The sequence below is a fragment of the Podarcis muralis genome, chromosome 15 (assembly GCF_964188315.1).
Source record: "Podarcis muralis chromosome 15, rPodMur119.hap1.1, whole genome shotgun sequence".
Taxonomy (NCBI): Eukaryota; Metazoa; Chordata; class Lepidosauria; order Squamata; family Lacertidae; genus Podarcis; species Podarcis muralis.
The window spans coordinates 4,032,341-4,056,427 of record NC_135669.1 but is presented as its reverse complement, the minus strand read 5'-3'; the positions used below and the strand labels follow the sequence as shown (position 1 = coordinate 4,056,427).

The following is a 24,087-nucleotide window of genomic DNA, read 5'->3' as shown; positions in this document are numbered from 1 at the left end:
AACCTGGCTCAGAAGCTTAATCATGGTTTATATTATCATGAACAAACCATGTTTGCAAGCCATGATTTGTTGCTGACTCCACCAAAAGATGGTCACCACAGTTTATCAAAATGGACTCTTTAGGCCTGTCGATGCTTCAGAGATCATAGCATCTTCTACGTTTCCATCACAAAGTTGAAATATGTCCCTTTGTCAATGGAACAGAGAGTGTTGATACGGGACAGGACTGAGATTATGGAATTTGATTCCCAGGGAGATACATCTCTTTTATTATTTTTTCAGGATCCAAGCAGGCATGATTGAATTTCCAATGGCATTTCAGTTGCAATAATTTTGTACTTCTTGAAAACATTCCTGTTTTATTTTTGGTTTCATTCTCCTTATTGGGAAAAGTCACTTTTAAGACACTTTTTAAATAAATTGAACAAACAAGCAAAGGATTTACAATCACTATTTTAAAATCAAAGCAGGCAAGACTTGCCTAAGTCACCAGTGATTTTAAGGGTTTAGGGCAACCTTACAAGGCACTTGTAATTCAGGTTTCACAGTTGTTCTTTGGTCAGAAGCTACAGAACCAAAGTAATGTCTGAAAATCCTGCAAAATCAGCAGAGCTTAAGTAATGAAGGTGAGCCAGCATGTCAAAATGACCTTTAAAAAATAAAAACTTGTTTGGCTTTGTATTGTGTTTGCCAGATGGCTTAACAACCTGCATTTAAACAGCAACCAGTCTGATGGCCTCCACTGCTTCCTGCAATGATGTAAAGGCCTATCACAACAAAAGTAATAAAGCAACAGTTATAAGAAGAGTGCCACAAATAACTTAGCTGCAGGCGGGGCAGGGAAGAACAAACTTTCTCAAGCGTAGAGCAACAGGATTTACCGTAAAGACGGCTTGAAGGTTATTAAGTTTTTCAATTTCCTTTGGCATTCCATTACTTCCCCAACGAACCAGGTAGTTTTCACTACAAAAAATAAATAAAACAAACATTGTTATAGCTAGGCTAGGTTAATTAGGTCACATCATCATACTTAATTATGCTAATTAAATCATGAATCACTTTACCCAGTGGCAAAAAAGGGGGGGGAAAGTTCAGAACTTCAGAGAGAAGCAACTGTTGTGTCCAGGTGAAACAAACTTTCAGGTGCTTTGGCATTTCACAGAAAGAAAAACCAGGTAATGATTTTGCTCAGAGTGTTAGGTCAGACATAGGGCCCTCCTGATGTTCTTGGACTGCAACTCCCATCATCACTGACTACTGGACATGCTGATGGGAATTGGAGTCCATCAACTTGTGGGAGGGCCCCAGGTTCCCCATCTAAAGGATTTGCCATATCAGGAGGCAGATGAAGGCAGAAGAGTGGAAACCTAACCCACCAGGAATTTTCCCTGCGCTACCCCACCAAAATTAATGAAGTTGCACAGCGGTTGGACATATGCATAGGATGGCATACCATGATGAGACAATGGACAGTACCATTTCAGACACCAAGTGAGGGAACATTTCCAGAGCTCAGGTTAAAAGGCACCCGCCATGCACCAAAGAGATTTGGGGGAAACCTCAAAGGTTCATTTCTCTTCTTATCAGAAACAGCAGGAGGGTGGAAGCAAGCAGAGCTGAATTTTGCCAGTATGTTCACCTGCCAATTCAGTTGTGAAGGTAGCCTCAATGTGTGGGTAAATGATGTCTTATGAACCTTAATTTATAGTGTCTCCACCCCCATCATTCTACCCGGACACTGAGGTCCAGCACCGAGGGCCTTCTGGCGGTTCCCTCACTGCGAGAAGCCAAGTTACAGGGAACCAGGCAGAGGGCCTTCTCGGTAGTGGCGCCTTCCCTGTGGAACACCCTCGCACCAGATGTCAAAGAGAACAACAACTACCAGGCTTTTAGAAGACATCTTAAGGCAGCCCTGTTTCGGGAAGCTTTTAATGTTTGATGTATTATAGTATTTTAATATTCTTTTGGAAGCCGCCCAGAGTGGCTGGGGAAGCCCAGCCAGATGGGCGGGGTATAAATAATAAATTATTATTATTATTATTATTATTATTATTATTATTAGCATAAGCAACAAGAAACAAATGCTTTTCATTCTAAGAACAAGCAGATACAAGTCTGGACTCACATACTCCCCATCCCTCCCTCCCTCCCTTGCAAGCAGGGGGTAAAGAAGAAAGTTTCTGTGTGTGGTTTTGCCCAGTTATGAGAAACACTGGTTAGGATATCCTGGCTTATGAACAAACTATGGTTTGCAAATGCCACAGTTTATTCTATCTGGGTGAATAGCAAATAGAAGCTTCACATCTCCCCCGCTCACATGTGAAGAGGAAGGGAAGGCAGAAAAGGAGACCAACCCTCCAAATCTAAGAACTATTCTATTGATGCCTAAGTCTGTATCACACTCTTTCTTTTAGTGGCATTCTTTTTCTTGTTTAGAAGAAAGCATCAGAATAACCACATACCTAATGAACTTGGATTGGTCGGGATCATAGAGGCTCATAAGCAGCTCCGCATCCTCACCGATGTTGCAGACGAAGTTCTTGAAATTGACATAAAGACTGTATGTGTGGGTTGTGTTGAAAATAGACTGTCCCCGCAGGTCTACATTCTGCTGCAAAGACTTGATGGAAAGAAGAGATGAACAAGAAAGTGAAACTTTAGAAGGAAGAGGACTGAGCATATGCCACAGTCAATCTGTCTTGAAAACTATCATTTTCTCAGCCCGCATCCAAATAGGACTGTTATAGATAGAGCCAGTGGCACAGCAAAACCGAGAGTGGCGTTTATGTAGAACAAGGACTGCAATTAATTGATTAATTGGTTAGCTCCTAGGGGCTTTTCACAACCACAGGACAAGCTTTTTCCATGACAGAGAACAACATTATCTGGTAAAATCTGTCTTGCAGATGTTAGCAATGTAAGAGTCCTGTTCTTCAAACATTCACTTAGGTCAGCCTTCCCCAATCTGGTGCCCTCCAGATGTTTTAGACTACAACTCACATCACCCTTGGCCACTGGCCACTCTGCCTGGGGCTGATGGGAGCTGTAGTTCAACAACACCTGGAGGGAACTAGGTTGGGGAAGGCAGCCTTATGGCAGTTTTTTCTTTGTTGCTTTGCCAGGGGTCGGGTAGCTACTATGAATCTGAATCTGTCCCCATTCAGATTGGCTCAGAAAGTGATTTGAATGTTTCCTGATTTGCAGGCAGAACTAGGAACATGTCCAAATTAATTTGATATGAGCAGGAGAGAGATCACCCATGTCTAATCTTAATAGGATGCTGAAATTATTCATTGACCTGATACTGTAATGCTGGAAAGGCAGCACACGCCATATTTGCTCACTCAAACCAAAACCGGGCTCATGGTGCTCTCTGCCAAGACACCCCTGCATCTCATTTGTGTCACAGATGCATATACCTTTTCCTCTTGGATCCTTTCATCTATTCGTTTGGATGCCGTCTCGTGTGCCTTAAAGAGCGCAATTGTGCTGGTAGCATCTGGATCCAGGATGTTGCCATTATCATCCCGTACCACCAAGTCCAGCCCCAAGATCCTTGCAGGAAAACAAGCAGTCAATGGTAAGTAAGGGAGATGGATTAACAAGGGGACTCATAGGAACCTGAACCTGAGGTGAGGAATGTGGTCTGCAGGCCTCTCTATCTGGCTCACGGGACTCTCCTGAGGCTAGGTCCCTCCCAAGGATGCCCCCCTCGTTCTCCCTGCTCTGTACCCCCGTCAAGTGTTTTTGCCTTGCTGGAATGTATCCTGGATGCTGTCTCTTGCTTGCTGAGAAGGAGGATGGAGTGATGTTGGGGAGGGGGGCAGTGTAAGCAAATCAACTTAACACAGATGGAGTCCCTAGCGAAGAGAAACACTCTCTGAGGAAACTGAACCAAAACAGTGTATAAATTTGAGGAGAAAGGAGCAGAGCGCTTGTCTTTCTAACTTCAGGCATTGCACATAGCAGGTTCGTTATTGATGGACAGGTGGATGGGCAGGACCTCCTCACAAACGGCAGAGAGAGAGAGTAGGATGCAGCCCCATAAGCAATGGAGAAACCTGAAGTGGTAGCAGCACCGCACATGAAAAGGCAGAGGTGGGCTGTCAGCAGCTGCCTGGTCATGCCACTGGACCTTGCAGCACACATAAGAACCTAGATATATTGCCAGTGGTGGCCGGTGCCCCTTGAGACTGGTGGGGCAGAAGGCAGGGAGGCCAACAGTAGGTGAAGCCGGAGTCAATGACTGGTTACAAGTAAGAGGGCAGGCAAGTGGGGGCAGGCCAAGGTAGGTGAGGCCATGCCCATTCACTCTAATGGACTAGCTTCCCATGCATATTGCTTCCTCCACTTCCCCAAGGTCACCCAAAACTCCTAACATGCCAGCATGGCAGCTGAGGAGTGCAACATGAAAGCGGGGAGGGGGAAACTGAGTGGAGGTATCCCAAATTGATGGAAAGGAGGAAAGACCTTTTGTATCTTGCTACTGCATGAAGTTCTGCATCCAGCTATGCTGCAATGCAGCAGAACGCAGTAAGCAATGTGGCGCACACAGGCACATGTCTGCTTGCAGAGGACCTCCCTGGTGCCAAGAGGGTCACCTCCACCCACTGAAAGTAGGCTCAAAAGAAGCATCCCACAGCGGTCAATAGAACAGGCTGCAGTGTGTGCTCAGTGTGTGCTCAGTTGTGTTGCTTCTGCTGCTTGCCAGTGTGCCCCAGAAGGTTGGTGACCAGACTAAGTAAAAGGGAACAAAAAATGAACAACTATTGCAGGGCAGGTAGAATTAATAAGGTCCATGGCTGAACCACAAGACACAATCAATTAAGGTTCTTTGGCACTGTCTGAGCATCTACTCAAATTTATGACATTTCCCCAATAAAGTTAATTTTTTAGCTTCTTGCTTTCAAGTGGCTTCTTAATTAGTGTATCTGAAAGAGAGGTGACATGATCAATGAGCCATGGAAGCAACCTACAGACAGGACAGAATGTCCAAAGCTTCCTTCAGCTGCAAAGAGAAGGTTACCAATTAACATGCTGAGTGTGCAACGTCTGTCGTGAGTCTCGGGCTCAAACAAGATGCAACAGTGGCAGATATATTTGTCTAAACCGCAACTGAACCAATCGTGTACAGAAAACTGCAACATACTGTGCTGGACCCTTGGTCCATCAGGCTCAGAATTGTGTGCCATGATTAGCAGTGGCTCTCCAGGGTGTCAGCCAGGAATCCCTCCCAGCCCTATGTCTACAGAGCCTGGTGATCAAACCTCCATCTTTTGCATGCAACATTTCTGTACAGTTCTTCCCCATATAAAGATATCGACAGATAAATAGACAGACAGATAGAAGTTTTTGTGTGTGAAGAAGAGTTTGGATTTGATATCCTGCCTTTCACTCCCCTTCAGGAGTCTCAAAGCGGCTAACATTCTCCTTTCCCTCCCCACCCCCCACAACAAACACTCTGTGAGGTGAGTGGGGCTGAGAGACTTCAGAGAAGTGTGACTAGCCCAAGGTCACCCAGCAGCTGCATGTGGAGGAGCGGAGACGCGAACCCGGTTCCCCAGATTACAAGACTACCGCTCTTAACCACTACACCACATTGGCTCTCCCCATGCAAAGAGTGAATCCCGTGTGAATCCTGCAGCCCCTCCCCATGCAAAGAGGCCTTGCATAGGAGCAGAGGAAATGGCCTTAGGACTCATCCACACTTCGTTTCTCCCCTGTGGTAAACAGCAGGTTTTCTTGGGGAAAGCAGCGAGGCAAAAGAAAAACCTACTGGACCCATGCCTAGAAAGCAGGGGACAAGTGGAAGAAAATACAGGACAAATGGAAGTGTGGATGAGCCCTCATGCTGAGTCAGACCACTGGGACCATCCAGTCCTGAACTGCCTGCCTTGACGGGCAGAGGCTCTCCAGCACTTCAGGCCCTTCCTGGAGATTCCAGGGATTAAACCTGGGACCTTCTGCGGACAAAGCAGATGCTTTGCCACCAAGCGGTGGCTCTTCCCAGGCAACGGAACCTGTCTCATATCCTCCACCAACCTCCCCATACTGCAGATATTTTATCTCTCTGCCACTCTCACTTCTAGTACTAGAGTTTCAGAAAGAGAGAGAGAGAAATATCTGAAGTGGGGGAACAGATTGGGGAGTGAGTGGTGACCATGGGGGAGATTCTGCCCCCCACCCACACTGCTTTGCTCTGAAAAGAACACACAACACAAAAATCAATGCCAATACCCTGCCCTAGAAATTGACCAGACCAGAAATTGACCATTCAAAGTCTTTAAAAATTGACCAGACTACACAGAGCCGTAGCTAGCTGATCTTGAGCACCTGGCAGAACCGTCCACATTGCACCCCCTAGCCATGAAAAATGGAGAAAAACAGGGCCCCCGCATATCATATAAAGACCCTCCATTTAAAACCTTTTCTTATGAGGCAATAATCAATATTTTTATTTATAGACATATTTATGGACATATTTTAAAGCCAATTTTGCATGCCCCCTTGCCTCCACCCCTGGTGGGGGCCTCCTTCACCCCCCCTAGCTACAGCCCTGAGACTACGTCGTGTCTTAGGGAGAGCTCATGCTACTAAAACTCACTTCTGCATGGTACCCTCCTGGTTTTTGCTAATTGCTGCTAAACCTTTGGAAGTGGGTTGCACTATTTAAGAAATTTCTGATTTTGATTGTGCCTCCCTTGCAAGCTCCTGCTTTCAGGACTTTTAATCGGGGGTGGGGTAGGATTCAACAGTAGAGCTAGAACGTGTATGTGTGCATGAGAGAGGGGGGGGATCCAGCCCTTTTTGGCTAGGTATAATAACATTTAGCACCACAGCAGTAAATCAATAAATCAATAATAAACACACAGAAGTTGCATGGCACATGCTACACATATATGCACACACATAAAAGACAGGCCAAAACATCGCCATAGAACAGAGCTTAAGAGTTAAAATATTCAGCACCTGTTCTTAAGGCTAGGGCTTAGCATACAAACAAAGCTGTGCTCATTTCCTGGATGTGCTGCTCATCACAGAATCGAGTGTGAAATCAGGTTGCCTGGACATTTCAGCTACAAGAGAATTTTAGAAGAATGCAAATTCTTTAGAAGAATCAAACCTGAGACTCCCCCCCCCCCGAGGTATGCTCCTTCCCCTACTACCTCCTCTGCTCTGTATCCCTGAACGACTTGTATTCAAAAAGTATTGGGGGGGGGGGAGAGAAAGAGAGCACAAAGAGAGCGAAATGGAGAAAATTAAAAACGGCACCTTTACTGCAGAAAGGAAACAGTTTGGCATGTCCAAACAAAACATTATTATCAAGGGTTATCCTGTTTCAAAAAGATGCTTCTTGTGCAAACACAATATCCTAAGCATGCTTCATCACAAGGAAGACCAATGGACAGAGTGACTCCTGAGAGCCATACATAACCAATCCGCTGTCCACATTCAGATCCCTTGCTAGGAGTGAAGCATCACCTACCTGTTGCCATAATCTATTTTGGCTGTGACTTTCTTCTTGAGTTCAGCCAGCTCATCTTTGGGAAGGGTGCCGGAGAGGATCTGGGACCGCCATTCAATTAGGCTATAGGTCATCTGCTGCACTTGGCGAAAGAGAGACTTCTTGTTCTCCTAAAGCAGACAGAAGGAAAGAAAAGGGGATTGGAAGAGATGATACTGGAGACGGGGCCTTTGCAATGGTGGCACCACATCTCAAGTGATGTACATCAGTGCTGGCTTTCAAATGGGCCTTGAAAACTCATTTACTTTGAGCTGTTTTTAGTCGAGATACTGAGCTTAATTTCCAAGCATTGATCATTTATATTTCTGCTGTTCTCTCTCAAGTCGCTTATGCTAGCTTTATAGCAGTGTACTGCTGGATTGTGAAGTGTTTTAAACATCTGTATTAAAGGACGGAATTACATGGAATGGGGTGTTAATAGTTCTGAATTTTATCTTTTGTATATAAGCTGCCTTGGGAGGGTTCTAAGAGATCAGAGACACCAAACAAACAAACAAACAAACAAACAAACAAGAACAATCCTAACTGCCTGTTACTGCTTGCTGGAGAGGGTCAGAATATGACAAAGGTGCCCCTCCGCTAGTGAAGAGGGGGCCACACCACCATTGGCATTGAAAAGCACTGCTGAAAAGCTGGGTTGGTGGGAAGTGTAGCCCTCTGCAACCGGGTGGACCAGGGATGGGACAGAAATGGCTATGGACATGCTGACTCCAGATCTGCTTCATTCCCATGATGGGTCTACTCTGGTCCTCTCAGCTACATCTGCCACAGATTATCCCCCTCCCTCCAACCCCCACAATTGCTTTCAATTAGGGAGATGAAAAATTAACCTGCCAGGTAGAAAAACTCATGGAAATGATCCATCAATGTTATTTCAATAAAGGAAAGGAGAAGACAGTGAATTTACTGTTAATGGTTGCAATCAGGGGAAATTTAAAACCCTGGCTTGGAGGCTAAAAAATGAGCCATGGGTTTTGAGCACGCCATCAACTTAAGATACCAGCTACAGCCACCTGGACCCAGGAATCTTCTCAACCATAGCTCAGATTAATGCAGAATGAATTCATTAACAAAGCTGACTTTGCTGGCAAATTTGTCAGTTGGGGTTTGTTTCAGTGTCTCATTTTTCCAACCTTAAATTCAGTTCTCCACATTTGCACATCACTTTGTGAACTTTTTTTTTAAAAAAAACTCCTCACGAAAATTCATCGGCATGTTACTGAAATTTTTCACCTAATATGCACATTCTTTTTTTAAAAAAACATGTTGACTTATTTTTAATGTATGTTTTTCTGGAATTTTTAATGAATGTTTTAGATTTCCCTCTGTAAACCGCTTAGAGCCTGGATAGGCAAACTAAGGCCCGGGTTTGGGGGCAGATCCAGCCCAATCGCTTTCTAAATCCAGCCCACGCACTGTCCGGGAATCAGCATGTTTTTACATGAGTAGAATGTGTCCTTTTATTTAAAATGCATCTCTGGGTTATTTGTGGGGCATAGGAATTCGTTCTCCCGCCCCTCCAAAAAAATATAGTCTGGCCCCTCCACAAGGGCTGAGGTACAGTGGACCGGCCCCCTGCTGAAAAAGTTTGCAGACCCCTGGCTTAGAGGGGTTTTGTGTTTTGTTTATTGAGTAGGTGACATGCAACTTTTGTAAAAAGTTTAACAACAGTTAGACCCTCCTCCCCTATGCGCAGCCCCAGTCCAATATGAGTTCCTTGCTGTAGCTTTCAGAAGAAGAAAAACTGCATGGTGAGCTCAAGTTCCCAGATCTCCCATGTAACCTCACATTAGGTCTTTAGGAAAGAAATTCATATTTATTTATTTATTTATTTAAAACATTTATAATCTAGACTTGATCATATTAGACATCAGGGCCCTGTACAATTTGAAATCAATTCAATAAACTACACAAAGAAAAATAAATGCACCAAAAGGAACCTTTTCCCACCGCACAAGAATGATGTCTCACCTTGTCTCTCATTGGGGAAATCATGCGTGGTTCTGTAAGGCTTACGCATAATCAAGGTCAAGTGGAAGGACGAAAGAAAGAGACCAATTTAAGGACCATTTGTCTTTCTAATGAGTGTGTCCCAGAGGACACATTGTGCAGCATATCCCAGAGGACACATTGTGCAGTTACTAATTAGTAACTAGGGAAAAACAAACCACTCAGTGTTTTAAATACCCATTTCACACACAAAATTTCCCTTGGCAATGCTTACGAAGGGGTGAACCTGTCAATTTAAGCTTCTCATTTTTCTAATCTCAAATGTTTCAGATCTCCATGTTTCTGCATCAGTTTGGAAGTCCTCATAAAAATCCATCAGCATTGTTGTGTGAATTTATCCAAACATGCACATTTTAGTAATTGATATTGCCAAATATAATGCATTTCTGTATGTTATTTTCATAAGATATCTACTTTTTACATACTTTACCTAGTACATGCATTTCTTTACACTTTAATTGGTTGAAGAATTCAAAGAATCATAGTTGGAAGGGACCCCGAGGGTCATCTAGTCCAACCTCCTGCAATGAAGGAATCTTTTTTGCCCAATCTCAAACCAACAACTTTGAGATTATAGTCTCATGTTCTTCTACAGTAGGTCTTGCCCCTACAAAGCAGTTGCTGAGACTGAAGGTCTTCCCATAGCTGCCTATGTTCCCTCCTTTCCCAGGTCTTTCCCAAGCAATCTGAGACTGTGTTGGTGTGTCTACCTTTGCTCCTCCCATTTAATGACTCTCCCGGTTCTGGAAGTCCAGGAAGGAGGGGAGCTTTTTGCAGTAAGAGAGGGAGACACCCTTGACTCCTCAGCAGCCTGACTCATCTCTGCTTCTTGACCTCTCTCCTCCTCCTCTCCTGCTTCAGTTTCTGCCTCTGATTCTGGACTTATCTCTGGCACACACTCGTATTTCTCACTAAGCTCTGTTACGTCTTCAGCGTCCGACACCTCCTCCTCTTCCCAGTCTTCTCCCTCTGACCACTCATTGTCATCCCAACACCAATCACCAGGCCCTGAGCCTTCTTCCCTTGTGGGTTCCTCAGCTGGTTGCACCCACCATTTTCTGCATCCAACCAGAACAAGAGTGTTGGCCTCCAACATCTGGGGACCCAAGGTTGCACAAAGCTGCTCTAAGGCACCACAAGACCTGGAGGGCCACTACCACCATACAAATATATATACCCTTTGGGTGCCCAAAGAGTCCACTGATGGAAACTTATTCCACAATACTTTGGTTGGTCTTTAAGATGCCACAAGACACTTCTTGTTTCTGAAAGCCCAGCTTCGTGGCAGACTTTGTGACCCATCAGCTGCCAATCGCTGCAGTGGATTCTAAGAGCCACTGCCCCAAGTGATTTGAAGCAAGTAATATGGGGCACTTTCACTTATCTGTGCTTTACTTCCTTCTTCTTATTCCTGTTGTGGGCAAAACACAAACCAGGGGAGGAAAAAACTAATCCACAATACAGATACTTTTTTCTTTCTTTTCAAATTTCTGGCTAAGATGGTCATTCACGGTTTCTGCAGGGAAGTTTACATGAGACACATTTCAGGGAGCTCTGAATGGGTTCCTGCCAGACAGGATATAAAAATACAAGGTGGTTTCTAAGGTGCCTAATCCTTGCATTTAAAATAATCCCCCACTGAGAAAGCCATTCTGTTGAACAAAAACACTGCCAGGTTGGGCCTCAGAGGGGTAGGAATGTTTGCAGATCTCGAAAATGTCTAGAGGGACACGGGTGGCACTGTGGGTTAAACCACAGAGCCTAGGACTTGCCGATCAGAAGGTTGGCGGTTCGAATCCCTGCGACGGGGTGAGCTCCCGTTGCTCGGTCCCTGCTCCTGCCAACCTAGCAGTTCGAAAGCACGTCAAAAAGTGCAATTAGATAAATAGGTACCACTCCGGCGGGAAGGTAAACGGCGTTTCCGTGCGCTGCTCTAGTTTCACCAGAAGTGGCTTAGTCATGCTGGCCACATGACCCGGAAACTGTACGCCGGCTCCCTCGGCCAATAAAGTGAGATGAGTGCCACAACCCCAGAGTCGGCCACGACTGGACCTAATGGTCAGGGGTCCCTTTACCTTTACCTAAAATGTCTAGAGTCTAGACCATGGGTAAGCAAACTAAGGCCCGGGGGCTGGATCCGGCCCAATCGCTTTCTAAATCCGGCCCGCGGATGGTCCGGGAATCAGAGTGTTTTACAAGAGTAGAATGTGTCCTTTTATTTAAAATGCATCTCTGGGTTATTTATGGGACATAGAAATTCGTTTAATCCCCCCCCCCCCGCCCAAAATACAGTCTGCCCCCCCCAACAAGGTCTGAGGGACAGTGGACCAGCCCCCCTGCTGAAAAAGTTTGCTGACCCCTGGTCTAGACTAACAAGATATTATGGTTTTAGGGCAGTGGTTCCCAAACAGGGGTCTGGGAACCCTTGGAGTCCACAGAACAAACACAGGGGGTCTGCAGCCTCATCTCTTGACTCCCACCCCCACACTAAATTTTGTCATTTTTGCATGGTAATTTCACAAATTTTATGGTCTGTTTTAGTGCTGTGCAATTTTTCAATATATTGGCCAAAATTGGTTTTGAAATCACACCATCATAACAATTTTGACCTGGCAATATGCAGCAATATATCGCTCTTCGCATGAGGGAAGGCAGGGCAGCCGATTTGAAGGCACCACCGATATTGCAGTATGGTTTCAGCTGATAATGCTGCTGATCTGAGCTGCCTTCCCTCATGGCGATGGAGAACAGGGCAGCTGATCACCCTCTTGTCAGGACACCATGCCACTACCTTCCCCTGGCCCTGAGGCGGAGCTTTTCTCAGTCCGCAGGAAAGCAGCAGCAGCCACAGAGGACGCGCATTTTCGCTGGCTGCCACCGCTGGCTGCCCCACTGATGGTGGCTTGATGCACCCCACATCCCTACCCCCTCCCACTCAAACCATGCGGTGGAGGTGACTTCACTTCCTCCCCTCCCCTCCCCCCCATCTCTGTAACGGCTTCTTTCCTGATCCCCATGTCTGATCTGACACACCCCACCCATGTGATTGTCATGACTGCTCCTTCCCTCATCCGCATGCCTGGTTAGGGGCTGTCATGGGCCAGGAGTCACCTTCATCTGCTGAGCAGCAGCCTGAAGAAGCAGACGGCGAAGTGACTCGGCTGGTTGGCTGGCTTCTCCCTCCACTGCCAGGGCTGGCAGCAAAGGCAAGGACAGGGGCTAGCCCACATTTTGTTCAAAAAATTCCTTGGCAGAGGTAACTACCATAAAGTTATCAAAACTTTCAAAAGCAGAGGGTCCATGGCTTGGCTTTTGGAAAACAGGGGTTCTTCAGTAATTAGCTAGTTGGGAACCACTGCTTTCGGGGAATAAAGAAAAAGAAAGGATTGGAGGCTAAAAGTAGCAAATGCAATTGAAAACAGTAAGTCACAAACAGAATATGCCTCTCTGGGTTTTTTTTGGGAGGGGGGTTAAGTCCCTAGAGTGGAGGTGAACAAAAGACAAATCATCATCCATTGGTGAACCACTGGATAATGGGAAGAGACCCCTGTTCAATGGAAGAGCACGAGTTTTGCATGCAAGTTCAACTCCCAGCATCTCCAGTTAAAAGTCTGCTGCTTTGTCAAATTACCTGGTGTCATTAATGACAACTTTAATTGGGCTGGCTTAACTGATCGGGGTGAAAGCAAGCCCACCTGGCTGCACTTGGGACTTCCCAATGGGAAACTCTCTTGTACAGCCAATCCCAGCAGGGCTCACTTTCAGCTCTCACTTGTCCCACACCTGATGTCACACGTGGAATGGCCTGGCAGGCAAATTCAGACACCTGCCAGACCTAATTTGGCCCATGAGTCAGGGCTTCCCCACACCTGCCAAAAACCTCCCTGCCCAAGAAGGAGAAGAGAATCGCAACTCACCACATACAGCCTGTGCCAAATCACAGCCCATTCCCTCAAAGTGGAAGTGAGTTCCTGGACCAAAGGCAGCTCACTAGGAATTACTGTCTCATGTTGTCTGCAGAAGGCGGATGGGGAAGAAATATTTAAATGATTACCAAAAAGGTAATGGCCATTAGATCATTTAATATTCTGTCTATGGAGTCTCTACTGGGGTTAGGAAATCAGAGAAAACTTATTCATGTACGTAGCTCACACCCAGATCGTACATTCAAAGCACATTGCTTCCCCAGAGAATCCTGAGGACTGTAGTTTTGTAAGGGTGCTGGGCATTGCTGAACTACGGTTCACAGGATTCTTTGGTGGAAGCCAAGTGCCTTAAAATGTGGCGTGGATGTGATAAAAGGTTAGGCAAGCAAGCAAGGCACAACATGGAGACAGCTTAAGGAAGGGTTGTAGCGAACCAGAAGAGCAGGTACTTTGCATGATAAGGGTCGTGGGTTCAATCCTTGGCATCCCCAAGTGGTGATAGGAAAGACTCCTGCCTGAAAACCCAGAGAGGCCCTGCCAGGAAGTGTAGACAGTGGCTGCCTTGGCATGTGACAATGTCAGTTTTTGGTTTTTTGTGGTTTACCACCAACGAGCAACATGGTCATGCATACTGTCCAATTCCTGCTTCACTCTTCTCCTGATATAAGCAGGACAACAATCCAGAGATCCAAAATGGTCCACAAGCCAAAATCAAAGCTAAAATTTGAGCTTGGCAAGGAATCATGTCTTTCTTGGGGAGCAACAAACCATGAGACCTGCTTCCAATGTAACGAGAAGCCAAGGCTTCCTGGCATGCCAAGTCTGCTTGTGCCAGGAGAAGGAGCAAAGCAGGGGCAACTGGGCAGCATGTATACCAGCCTGCTTCTCATTTATGCTGAGCCATGGTAAGCTCCAGCAGCAGCCTAGATACAACTGTGGCTGTCGTGCACCAGGCAGCATTCGATTCAATGAAATTCATTGCATCCTCAGGCCATCCAGCCTTGCTGAGAGAAGTTGGTAATGAAATAATAGCCAGTACTTCCCTATTAGAAGTAATACTAAAGAAACTGGTCAGATCCTCTCAAAGGTTCCTCTCCAATAAAAACTGTAAGAGCTGCACAGTATATTATCTTATATGATGTTATACACACACACACACACACACACACACACACACACACACTGTTTTTCCTGTTTTCTATATTCCCCTCCCCATTTTCCTAGGAGAATATTTTTACTGCTGTTTTTAATTGGATTTGCAACATTGGCAATGTTAAATAGTATTTAATAAAATAAACCAAACCAAACCACAATAAGCCAGAAACCCTGGTTTATTGTTGCATGCAGACGTTGCCAACAAATATTGAGTCGGAATGACCACTGGCTCGACTTGGTATAATACAATTTTCTACATACTCAGTAATGTGGGGTTTTGAGGAAATTTTCCTAAGCAGAGTGGGACAATATGGATCGAAAACTTTTCTGATGCTCTAGGGAGTGATCTAATTTAGCATGTATAATTTAGCATGTTTAGTTTACTTGTCTGTAGTCAACTGAGGGGTCATCCATCCTTCATCATTGACCCATGATTTTCAGACACGGGTCTGAGGGAAAGTGGCAGGACAAAAGAAAAACTTCTCAGAACTATGCCTGGAAATCATGGGACAAATGGAAGTACTGGATGAGCCCTGAGCTTAAAATCTTTGAAACTGCTGCACTTGCTTAGTAATCAATCAATTGGCAATCAATTCACTGTTACTAATGAACTAATGAAATGGAAAATTTTCTGCCCCACATCACTGTCTTTTCATTATGCCTCAAGCCACACAATGTGGCCTCTTTACACAAAAGCCTGCCGTCGCCACAGGACAGTGTGCTTTCTCCCTGCCGCCATTTTAGGAATTGATCATGTTTCTAGATCTCACAGGGAAAAAAGTCTTGGTGACCTACCCGCCATCTTGCACAGTTGCCTCTTTCAGATGGATGTACGTTGATGGAAAGATGCCCTGAGACAAAGGCAAAAGAATCCTTTTATCAAAAGGGCAAAGAGTTATTCAATCACTGAGTGGCAGAAGAAAAAGCAGTCACCATCACAAACAGGCATAGCAGGGGTTTGGGAACATAAATGTAACAATTCTCTACCATCAAAATAAGTACTCGATTGCACCAACATCTTGGGATTGGTGCATATTCTACAAGTAGTAATTAATAATGTGATAAGATAATAAATCAATCTATTATTATTATTATTATTAACATTTAAAGTGCCTAGATTTATCAACTGCTGCTCACATTTTAATAACCAAGACAAGGCTTGCAATCCAAAAGACCCAACACAAAAGGGGGAGAAATGAAGGGAAGGGAAGGGAAAACAGGTACCCACATATCCTAACCCTATCTACTCCAACCATATCTATTCCAAATTAAATCCCACTGAATTCAGTAGGGTATACTCCCAGGTAAACAGGTTTGGGATTGCAGCCTCTGGGTTGTATCCAATGCTAATTCTACTTAGAGAAGACCCAGAAGTTTATGGACATGACTAACTTAGGTTCTTTAACTTCAAGGGGTTATATGCAACTAAACCCTACTTAGAATAGACCCACTGAAATGAAAGAACCTAAGTTAGACATAACTTCAATATGTCTACTGAGAAGGAGTAGCATTGAACACCATCCAATGGGTCTACTCTGAGTAAAACTTACCTGGCTAATACCTGAAGACACTAGTTCTTATTTCCAAGTGAGCGCAAGACTACAAACCTTCATCAATTAATTTTGAAAGCTGAGTTTACTCTTACACTCTAAAAGTGCACCCTCTCATATGCATTACTGAACCATGCCTGCAGTGTTAATCTAGAAAGGTCTCCAATCGTCAGGCAGCAGCATTAACAAGTGGGACCTACAACAGAAAGTAGTGCTCTTTTTCAGTGTTTTAGTTAGTCAGTCATGCCCACCTTCACAAGATTCCATCTCATTCCTCCCTCCCCCTATTTTTCATCTCCTTCCCAAATATTCAGCACTCTGTGGTCACTGAACATGCTCAGTCCCTGATTGGGCTACTTTTGAGGGTTCCCAAAAGTGGTTTTTTTTAAAATTATTCTAAATATTTTTTTCTACTTTTGGAAGGCTTGGAGCTCCACTGCCGATACCTCCACCTACTAATTTGTGCCCCTTGAACAAGGGTGGTGCAACTTAGGCTAAGGAATGGCACTCACACCCTGTCAAGAGACTGGCTGGATGCTGAGGAGTGGGCACTGGGAGAAGGGGGTTGGAGACTGGCTTGGAAGAAGGGACGAGGGAACTTGGGGAGCCTGTGACAGCTGGGAGAGGAGAATCAGAGGCAGGAGAAGTTGCAGGATTGGAGAGTGAAGAGCAAGAGACGGAAGAGATAGAAGAGCAGAAAGTCACATGTGCCTGCTTGCGCATGGCTTAGAATGGGGAGATACATAAGCCAAGGTGGGGGCAGGGCCTCTGTTGCATTACTGAGTTTACACCTATGGGAGACATTAGTGTACTTTTGACAATGAAGAGTTGATTCCTCTTTCTGGACATTCCTTGCCTATCAGTACACCCTGAACATTGGAACTGGATGAATGATACAAATAAATGTGCTGGTTTGGAGGGGGTGGGGGAAAGAAGCACCTTCCCCATAAAAGTGCTATGGAATTTATGCTCAAACTTCTTCCAGACCTCACTCCTGCATAGATAATAATACAGGTGTCCCACAGGGAATAAGTATCTAAGTTGCCCCTCCCCCCCTTCTCTTAATTAACTTGGCCTTCAATTTATTTTCAATTTTTTTGCCAGTGTTCTGGTCAATGCAATCACAGATAAAGGAATCTCTCCAGTGACTACATAACATCTCCAGATCGATAGTCAATTGCTGAGTTGCGTTTTTTAAAACTTCTTTGGAATGAAGCACTGCTAGATATCCCCCCCCCCCAAAAAAAAATCACCTTCAAACTCAATGGCACCAGGAAATGAGTAACATGTCCATTCCACCACAAAGGGATTTTTAAACAGCTTGTTAGGGCTGGGGAAAAGCTCCAGACCTGGGCAAGAGAATGAACGGACCAAAACATTTCATTTTTTTAAAAGCAAAATGCTTCTCTGTGTTCAAAAACAGCAAAAAAAAATATACAAGAAGACCTAGAACAGCAAAGGGAGGGGTGAGATCTCAACCTCCTTCTCATCATCACTAGTTTGCAAATTGCTAAAACTGTACAATATCAGAAAACTTACAATATCAGAAAAATCATAAAGCACAACAGGAATACATTGAATTGCAATTGGGTTTAACAGAGACAATTCAGATATAACAGCAGTTAAAAATATACATTAAATCTTGATCACTAAAATATAACCTAAAATTGTCATTTAAAACCTTAATCATTTTGGTAGTACAGCCTGTTACCTAAGTTTTATGGCAGTCGCACAGAATTTGACCACCCTTAGCGTATGTTAGACAGTATATTGTGTGTGTGTGTGTGTGTGTGTCAGTGTGTCACTTGGAGACCTTTGGGTGCAGTGCTCTCTCCAGCTGCAATTACCAGCAATTGGTTTTCAGAGATATGCCACCTTCAGCAGTGGACTGAGAACACAGACACTGTGGCTAGCACAAGCAGTCCTCATTTTGCGCAGGGGTTATATTCTGGACCCACACATGCATCAGTGGAGCACACATAGGCCTGCTCCATCCTGTTCTCCCCCTTTTCATGACCTCTTTATGATATTTTGGGGCTACTTCCGGGTTCAGCGCCGTGTGCATGATCACAAGTGATTCAGATACACCTATATCAGTCGTCGCCTGTATATACTGATCAACTTTATAAGTCAATGAATTTGTCTAATCCTCTTCTTAGACACTTGTTTGGTAGAAAAGCAGCAGCATACAAAAAAAAATAGCTAAATATATGCACAAACTCAGTGCAATTCTCAACAACAGGTTACATTTTAAAGCAGGGATTGGCAACCTTTTTTCTTTCGAGGGCTACATTCCCTCTGTGAAAACCAGTCAGGGGCCACATACCAATGGTGGTGATGGTGGGGAGTAAAGACTAAGGTGGGTGGTACTACTCTCTCTTCCCTTTATTTCACTCCTTTTCTCACTCTTTTCCCCATTCCTAGCTACTGCATTAAATTTGCCCAAGCGCCACATGAAACTGGCCAAGGGCCAGAGGCAGCCCTAAGGCCACAGGTTACACCTCCCTGCTTTAAAAGAAGAGTTTTCATTTCTTCCACCATTCCTACTTCCTGATACTCTTGTGGAACTAATTGCTTACCATCCATTAACAGCTCAGACGCCAACAGCATTAAGCACAAATCCCACAGGAAGGAAGCCTTCCCAGACGATAAATGATTTGTGAACTGAAGATCTGAGAAGCACAGAAAGCTTAATCCTACGGCCACTCGCTAGTTTTAAGTTTGATGTTTGCCAATAATTTCCATAGAAGAGGCCCAGGGACACTGCATTTCGCAGAGAATGTCAATAAGCAAACAGTTCCAAAGCAGTTGAAGGCATTGATTATCCCACTTTGACACAGTGGACACACTCCAAGATAGAGAAGCTATCTTGTCAAATGCTGGCCTGCTTTTCATGGAAATTCAAGGGAACCTTTCCAGCCCATACACAGTTTGGATGCAAATCTTAGAAAATGGAATTTTAAAGCAGAAAGCTGTCCCACAATAAAAGACTGCTCCTTTTGCAATCTGGCAACTGAAAAACAAAGACCCAGTACAGTACATTGGGTTGTATCCAGTGCTAGTCCTACTCAAAGCAGACCTACTGGAATTACCTAATAGACAGGTCTAACTTAGGTACATTAAATTTCTATTCTGACTCATTTGTTGAGTAGAACCATTGTCAAGAAGCCAAAAAGTTAAGCTGAGCAAGTTTATGAAAGCAAGAAATATGTGTTCATTCGCCAGTTGCAGAAGAGAGGAGTTAGTACTCTAGAAAGGACATGGGCAAGTTCCATCATCTCTGAACCATTGAACTTGCTGGCTGGGACTGATGGGAGGTGGAGTCAAACAGCATCTGAAGGGCCAAAGGTACCTGTCATAAATGATCACCATGTACCAACCACTGACTGCTAGGGATGAACAGATCAATTTCTTTCCAATCTGTTCTGCCCTGTTTCTTCATTAATCTTCAGGTATCTTTTTTAAAAAAAATCCATATAAACATTTCTATTTTTAAATACATATGAAAATTTTGTCTTAATGTAAGCACTTCTAAGCACATTGGGTTGTAGCCAATGTTAAATATACTCAGAACACACCAAATGAAATTAATACATATGGCTAATGTAGGTCCATTAATTTCAGTGAGTCTACTCTGAGCATAAGCTAGTTGAATACAACCTATTTTATCTTAAAATCTGCAAGTCCTTCCCTCCATCATTTTGGTATGATGTTGAGCCGAGAATTCTATTGCAAAATTCGGAGAAGTGTGAAATCTGACAGAAAAATGCGTTCCATACTTGTGTTGGGAATTAAGTTGATTCCCTTCCAATGTGAACCAAGCAACATTCTTCTTCATCCCTACTGGCTGCACAGGCTTGGTTTTAACATTTTTCAGCTGCAAAAGCAAACAATGCTATCTTACAGGTTATACATTTATCCAACCAGGCCAGCAAGTCTGTGAAAGCCCGATGGTATTTTTTCTTTATCTCCTCATACAGAGTGTATCATAGACTATAATGAATTATATCTTCAATTACATTTTGCTGGCATACACACAACCACCCATCTACTGAAATTATATCTACCACCAAAATACCCACTGGCATGAACTGAAAATGCAATTATGCAAAAGCTTTCCTCAAGGAGCAGAATTCAAGATCTTGGAATGCTGTTGATGGTTGCGATTCCTTTAAAAAATGTTGACATGGCTGCATGACATGGATGTTCTGCATGGCAACCACATCTAACTCATTTTAGTCAAGAAAACAGGGAACCATGAATAAGTGGAAAGCAGGAACGTGGAAGCAGGGCCCACTCCAGACCAACATAACTTCAATTGGTATGCCCTGACAAACTGCCCAGAGGATTTTCTGTATGCCTGTCCAACTGTTTTTCTGGAGGATCCCAAAAACATGCATGCAGAGCTTAAATGCATACGATCTGTTCAGGAGACCAACCGGACAACCGTAAGATGCGGGCGCGGCCCACTGTGTGATCCCACTACATTGCATCCACCCGAAAAGAGCCTTTGTTTCTAATCAAAGGTTTGAAAGTCGGGGTGGACTCCAAGCAACATATCTGCCGTTTGTTCATCATGAAGTAACAAGGTTTTGCTTTGCTTAATCCAACAATGTGAGATTGTTCCATCACAGACTTAATTTATTCTGCATAATCTGTTTTCCTTCTCTGAGTCTTGAAGGCAGCTGAAGAGCTACGTGCGGCTCTGACATTCCACCCACTAACCACTGCAAATTGTGCTTCACTGCGTCCTGCCTCCTTCCAGATTCCACCCAGTGCCTCCCACAGAATATGAAGACTACTTTTGAAACAAGTGGGGGCTTCTAAATTAACACTGAAATTGGGCACCCTAATTCTCACAATGCTCATTTCATCACCCAGTATCAAATATTCATGTTTTTGCTATACGGCTACAAAACAGAAGAGCCCCCACCACTCAGGAAATATTTATTGACCATTGTCATCAAAGTTTGGAAGATATTAGAGAGAAAGGTGACAAAACTTTTACTAAGAGCATTTTCACAACAGATCTGATGCATTTTAATATAAACACATAACTGAATGGGGAAAGATGAAGTACCTTTTTGGATTTATTCCGAAGAGTGTATCCTCTGTACCAATCTGCCAAGAAGAAGGAGACAAAGAAGAAGAAAGATAGAAAATGTGCTTTTATCATCAGAAATCAAATGTTCAAATATAAATGATCCTTATATATAGTGGTCGTCAAACTCCCCTCCCACCAAACCACTTGAAAATGGCTGAGGGTCTTGGCAGACTACGTAATGATTTTTCTGCCTGTTTAGGAACTGTAATGTGCTGTGCATGGGCTCTCGTTAGCTTCCTTTACTCTTTCTTGATGCTTCCTTCATTCCCATGTATTGACTCTCAGTTCCTTTCAAATGCCTTGACTAGCTCTCTTCCCCACTTGTGACCATCTCTCACCATGCCTTCCTCTGAGGAAGGCCCAGCCTTCTCCTCCACCACCACTGTCACTTCCAGGGACCAGACGAATAAAGCTCATGAACTACTGGTGGTCTGTAGACCACTCTTTGGGATCCTCTCATGGTACAAATCAATGTATTGTTACTTGCAAGTAAGCCCTGCCATGTTCAATGGAGCTCATCCCAGGGAATCATGTATAGGAATCATGTACACAAAATAGGTTGCAATCCTGCCTACTCAAAAGTAAGCATCACTGGGGTCAATGGGGCTTACTTCCAAGTAGTTGTATACAGTGGACTTCTCCAACCTGGTGCTCTCCCAGTGATGCTGGACTACAAACAACCAGGGATGATGGGAGTTGTAGTCCAACAACCTGGGCTCCAAGATGGGAAAAGCTGGGGTACAGGACTGAAACCCTAAATGGCACAAGACAGCTGCAATGCTAGACATATCTGCCTCAGAAGCAGGCCCAGCTGAGTTCAGTGAGACCTACTCGCAGGGAAGGATGTTCACAAGATTACAGGCTAAGGGTTCAATTCACCTCCTGAAGAGGTGAATCAGAAAAAGCTATCAGCGTGGATTTATTAGACATTATTGAAACTCAAATAGATTAGTCAGGGCCTCTTGAAATAAATGAAATCCTCACTGAATTGAACAATGTCATAGGATCACTAGCTTGTCCAAACCAGAACCAGCTCACATAAATTATTTTGTTGCTGCTGTTATTTCTAATTATTTTTGTGATTGCTATTATTTTAAATAATAGTTTTTAAGCATTTGTGGAAAACTCTTTTGCTACAGAAAACCTAATAAGGGGTACAATCAATACTGCACATCAATAGGGTCAGGCGAAGTTAGAAATGAATGGAAATAAAATTCAATGACGAAGTCTCTGGGGTACATGTGTGATGTGCATAAATTGAACTAAAATAATATCCACATAGCTAATATGGCATTACATATGGTGACCCATAACCAAATGTCAAACTGTATCTGTAGCCTAGAATAGAAAGGAAAAATAAATCTGTTTAAGAATAATTTTTAAAATCTTTTTTGGAGGGAAAAGAAAAGACACATTCAATTTCCCAGAAAAACAGCGATTTATGTTCTCTCTCCCTCTCTCTTCCCCGCTTGCAAGGTCATCTAATGCTTTGGGCCCTTCTGCATTTCAAATCTTCTACAAAAACACTCCTCTTAAATACACCCATCAGCAACATAATCTCTTTTGACACAAAGGCTCTGTCTCCCTATCTCCAGTGTCAAGGTCAACGCAAAGTGAAAAGAAACCAATTTTCTTGCTGAAGTGCTAAGCAAGCAGCTGGTTTTCCTTGCTAGCATTACCAAAGGAGCTTTGTGTCAGGATGTTTCAGTTTACTGCTGCTAATGGTGATGACGGATGCAGAACTAAACCCTTTCCACTGAGCAAGGCATCACAGGTACAATCCCCAGCAGGGTTTGGAGAGACCTTGGTCTGAAACCCTGGAGAGCGGCTGCCAATCAGTTTGTAGACAATACTGATGCAGGCAATACAATACAATGTTGACCACACGAGCCATGGTGGCCATGCTCCAACTCCACTGCTGGAGGCAGTATCAGTTTCTGAATATCAGCTGCTGGAAACTGCATGTGGAGAGAGTACTGTTGCAATCAGGTCCTGCTTTCAGATGTCCAATGGGCATCTGGCTGACCACTGTGAGAACATGATCTCAGACTAAATGGGCCATTGGCCTGATCCAGCAGGCTCTTCTTATCTTCTTATGATGGATCAATGGCCTGTCTCAGCATAAGCCAGCTTCCTAAATTCCATCCCTGACATCTCAACTAGGGCTGCAAAAGACCGTTTTCTGAAATCCTACAGGACCACTACCAGTCATTCTAGACAACACTGAACTGAGGCACCAACAGACTCTGTATAAGGCCGTTTCCTATCTTCCCATATCTGAACAAACATGGCTGATCCAATATTTTTCAATCTACTTTGGAGCTTGCCAAACACATTTTTTGGAACTAACATAGCAAATCATTTGTATATGCATCAGCCTTTGGGCTTCTTTTTTGCTAGTTTTTAGGGCATTTCCCCAAAGATTAAACTCTTAAATCTGGAGTAAACGGAGAAGGAATATAATCGGGAACCCTCCCATCCTATCCCAGCAATCCAGCGCCTGCTTACCTTCGTACATCTCCAGGATGTGAACTGTATCACCAACCTGCAAGGACAGCTCGACATCTTGGACGGCATCATAATTGTAGATGGCTGAGAAAAGGGGGGGGGGGACAGAACCAAACAGTAAATAATTGGGATCAGGGCTGGCGTCTGTATCCAACATCCTAAGGCTGTTGCCAGGGGAAGTGCTACAAGCCACTATTTAAAAAATTCTCACCCTGTGGCGCTTCAGGGTATTGTGGAAATTTTTAGAGGGCCACCCCTCAACGTACACTGAAAGTTAGCTATGGCTGTTCCTGGACCATATTTATTTAA

General features: G+C 44.0%; 1 protein-coding gene across 3 annotated transcripts in view; it reads right to left on the bottom strand.

Moving 5' to 3' along the window:
• Nucleotides 1–24,087, bottom strand: part of DOCK5 (dedicator of cytokinesis 5) — a 141,397-nt gene that overhangs the window by 82,559 nt on the left and 34,751 nt on the right. For all 3 annotated transcript variants that reach the window (XR_013390903.1, XM_077919663.1, XM_028708237.2), the window contains exons 2-9: nucleotides 23,779–23,862; nucleotides 21,247–21,287; nucleotides 15,412–15,467; nucleotides 13,453–13,549; nucleotides 7,487–7,635; nucleotides 3,420–3,555; nucleotides 2,463–2,620; nucleotides 882–963 (exon numbers count right to left, since the gene is read on the bottom strand). Coding sequence is in view for 2 of the 3 variants with exons in the window: in XM_077919663.1 (XP_077775789.1) it covers nucleotides 882–963; nucleotides 2,463–2,620; nucleotides 3,420–3,555; nucleotides 7,487–7,635; nucleotides 13,453–13,549; nucleotides 15,412–15,467; nucleotides 21,247–21,287; nucleotides 23,779–23,862 (803 nt within the window). In the remaining variant the exon portion in view is untranslated. The remainder of the gene's footprint in view (nucleotides 1–881; nucleotides 964–2,462; nucleotides 2,621–3,419; nucleotides 3,556–7,486; nucleotides 7,636–13,452; nucleotides 13,550–15,411; nucleotides 15,468–21,246; nucleotides 21,288–23,778; nucleotides 23,863–24,087) is intronic.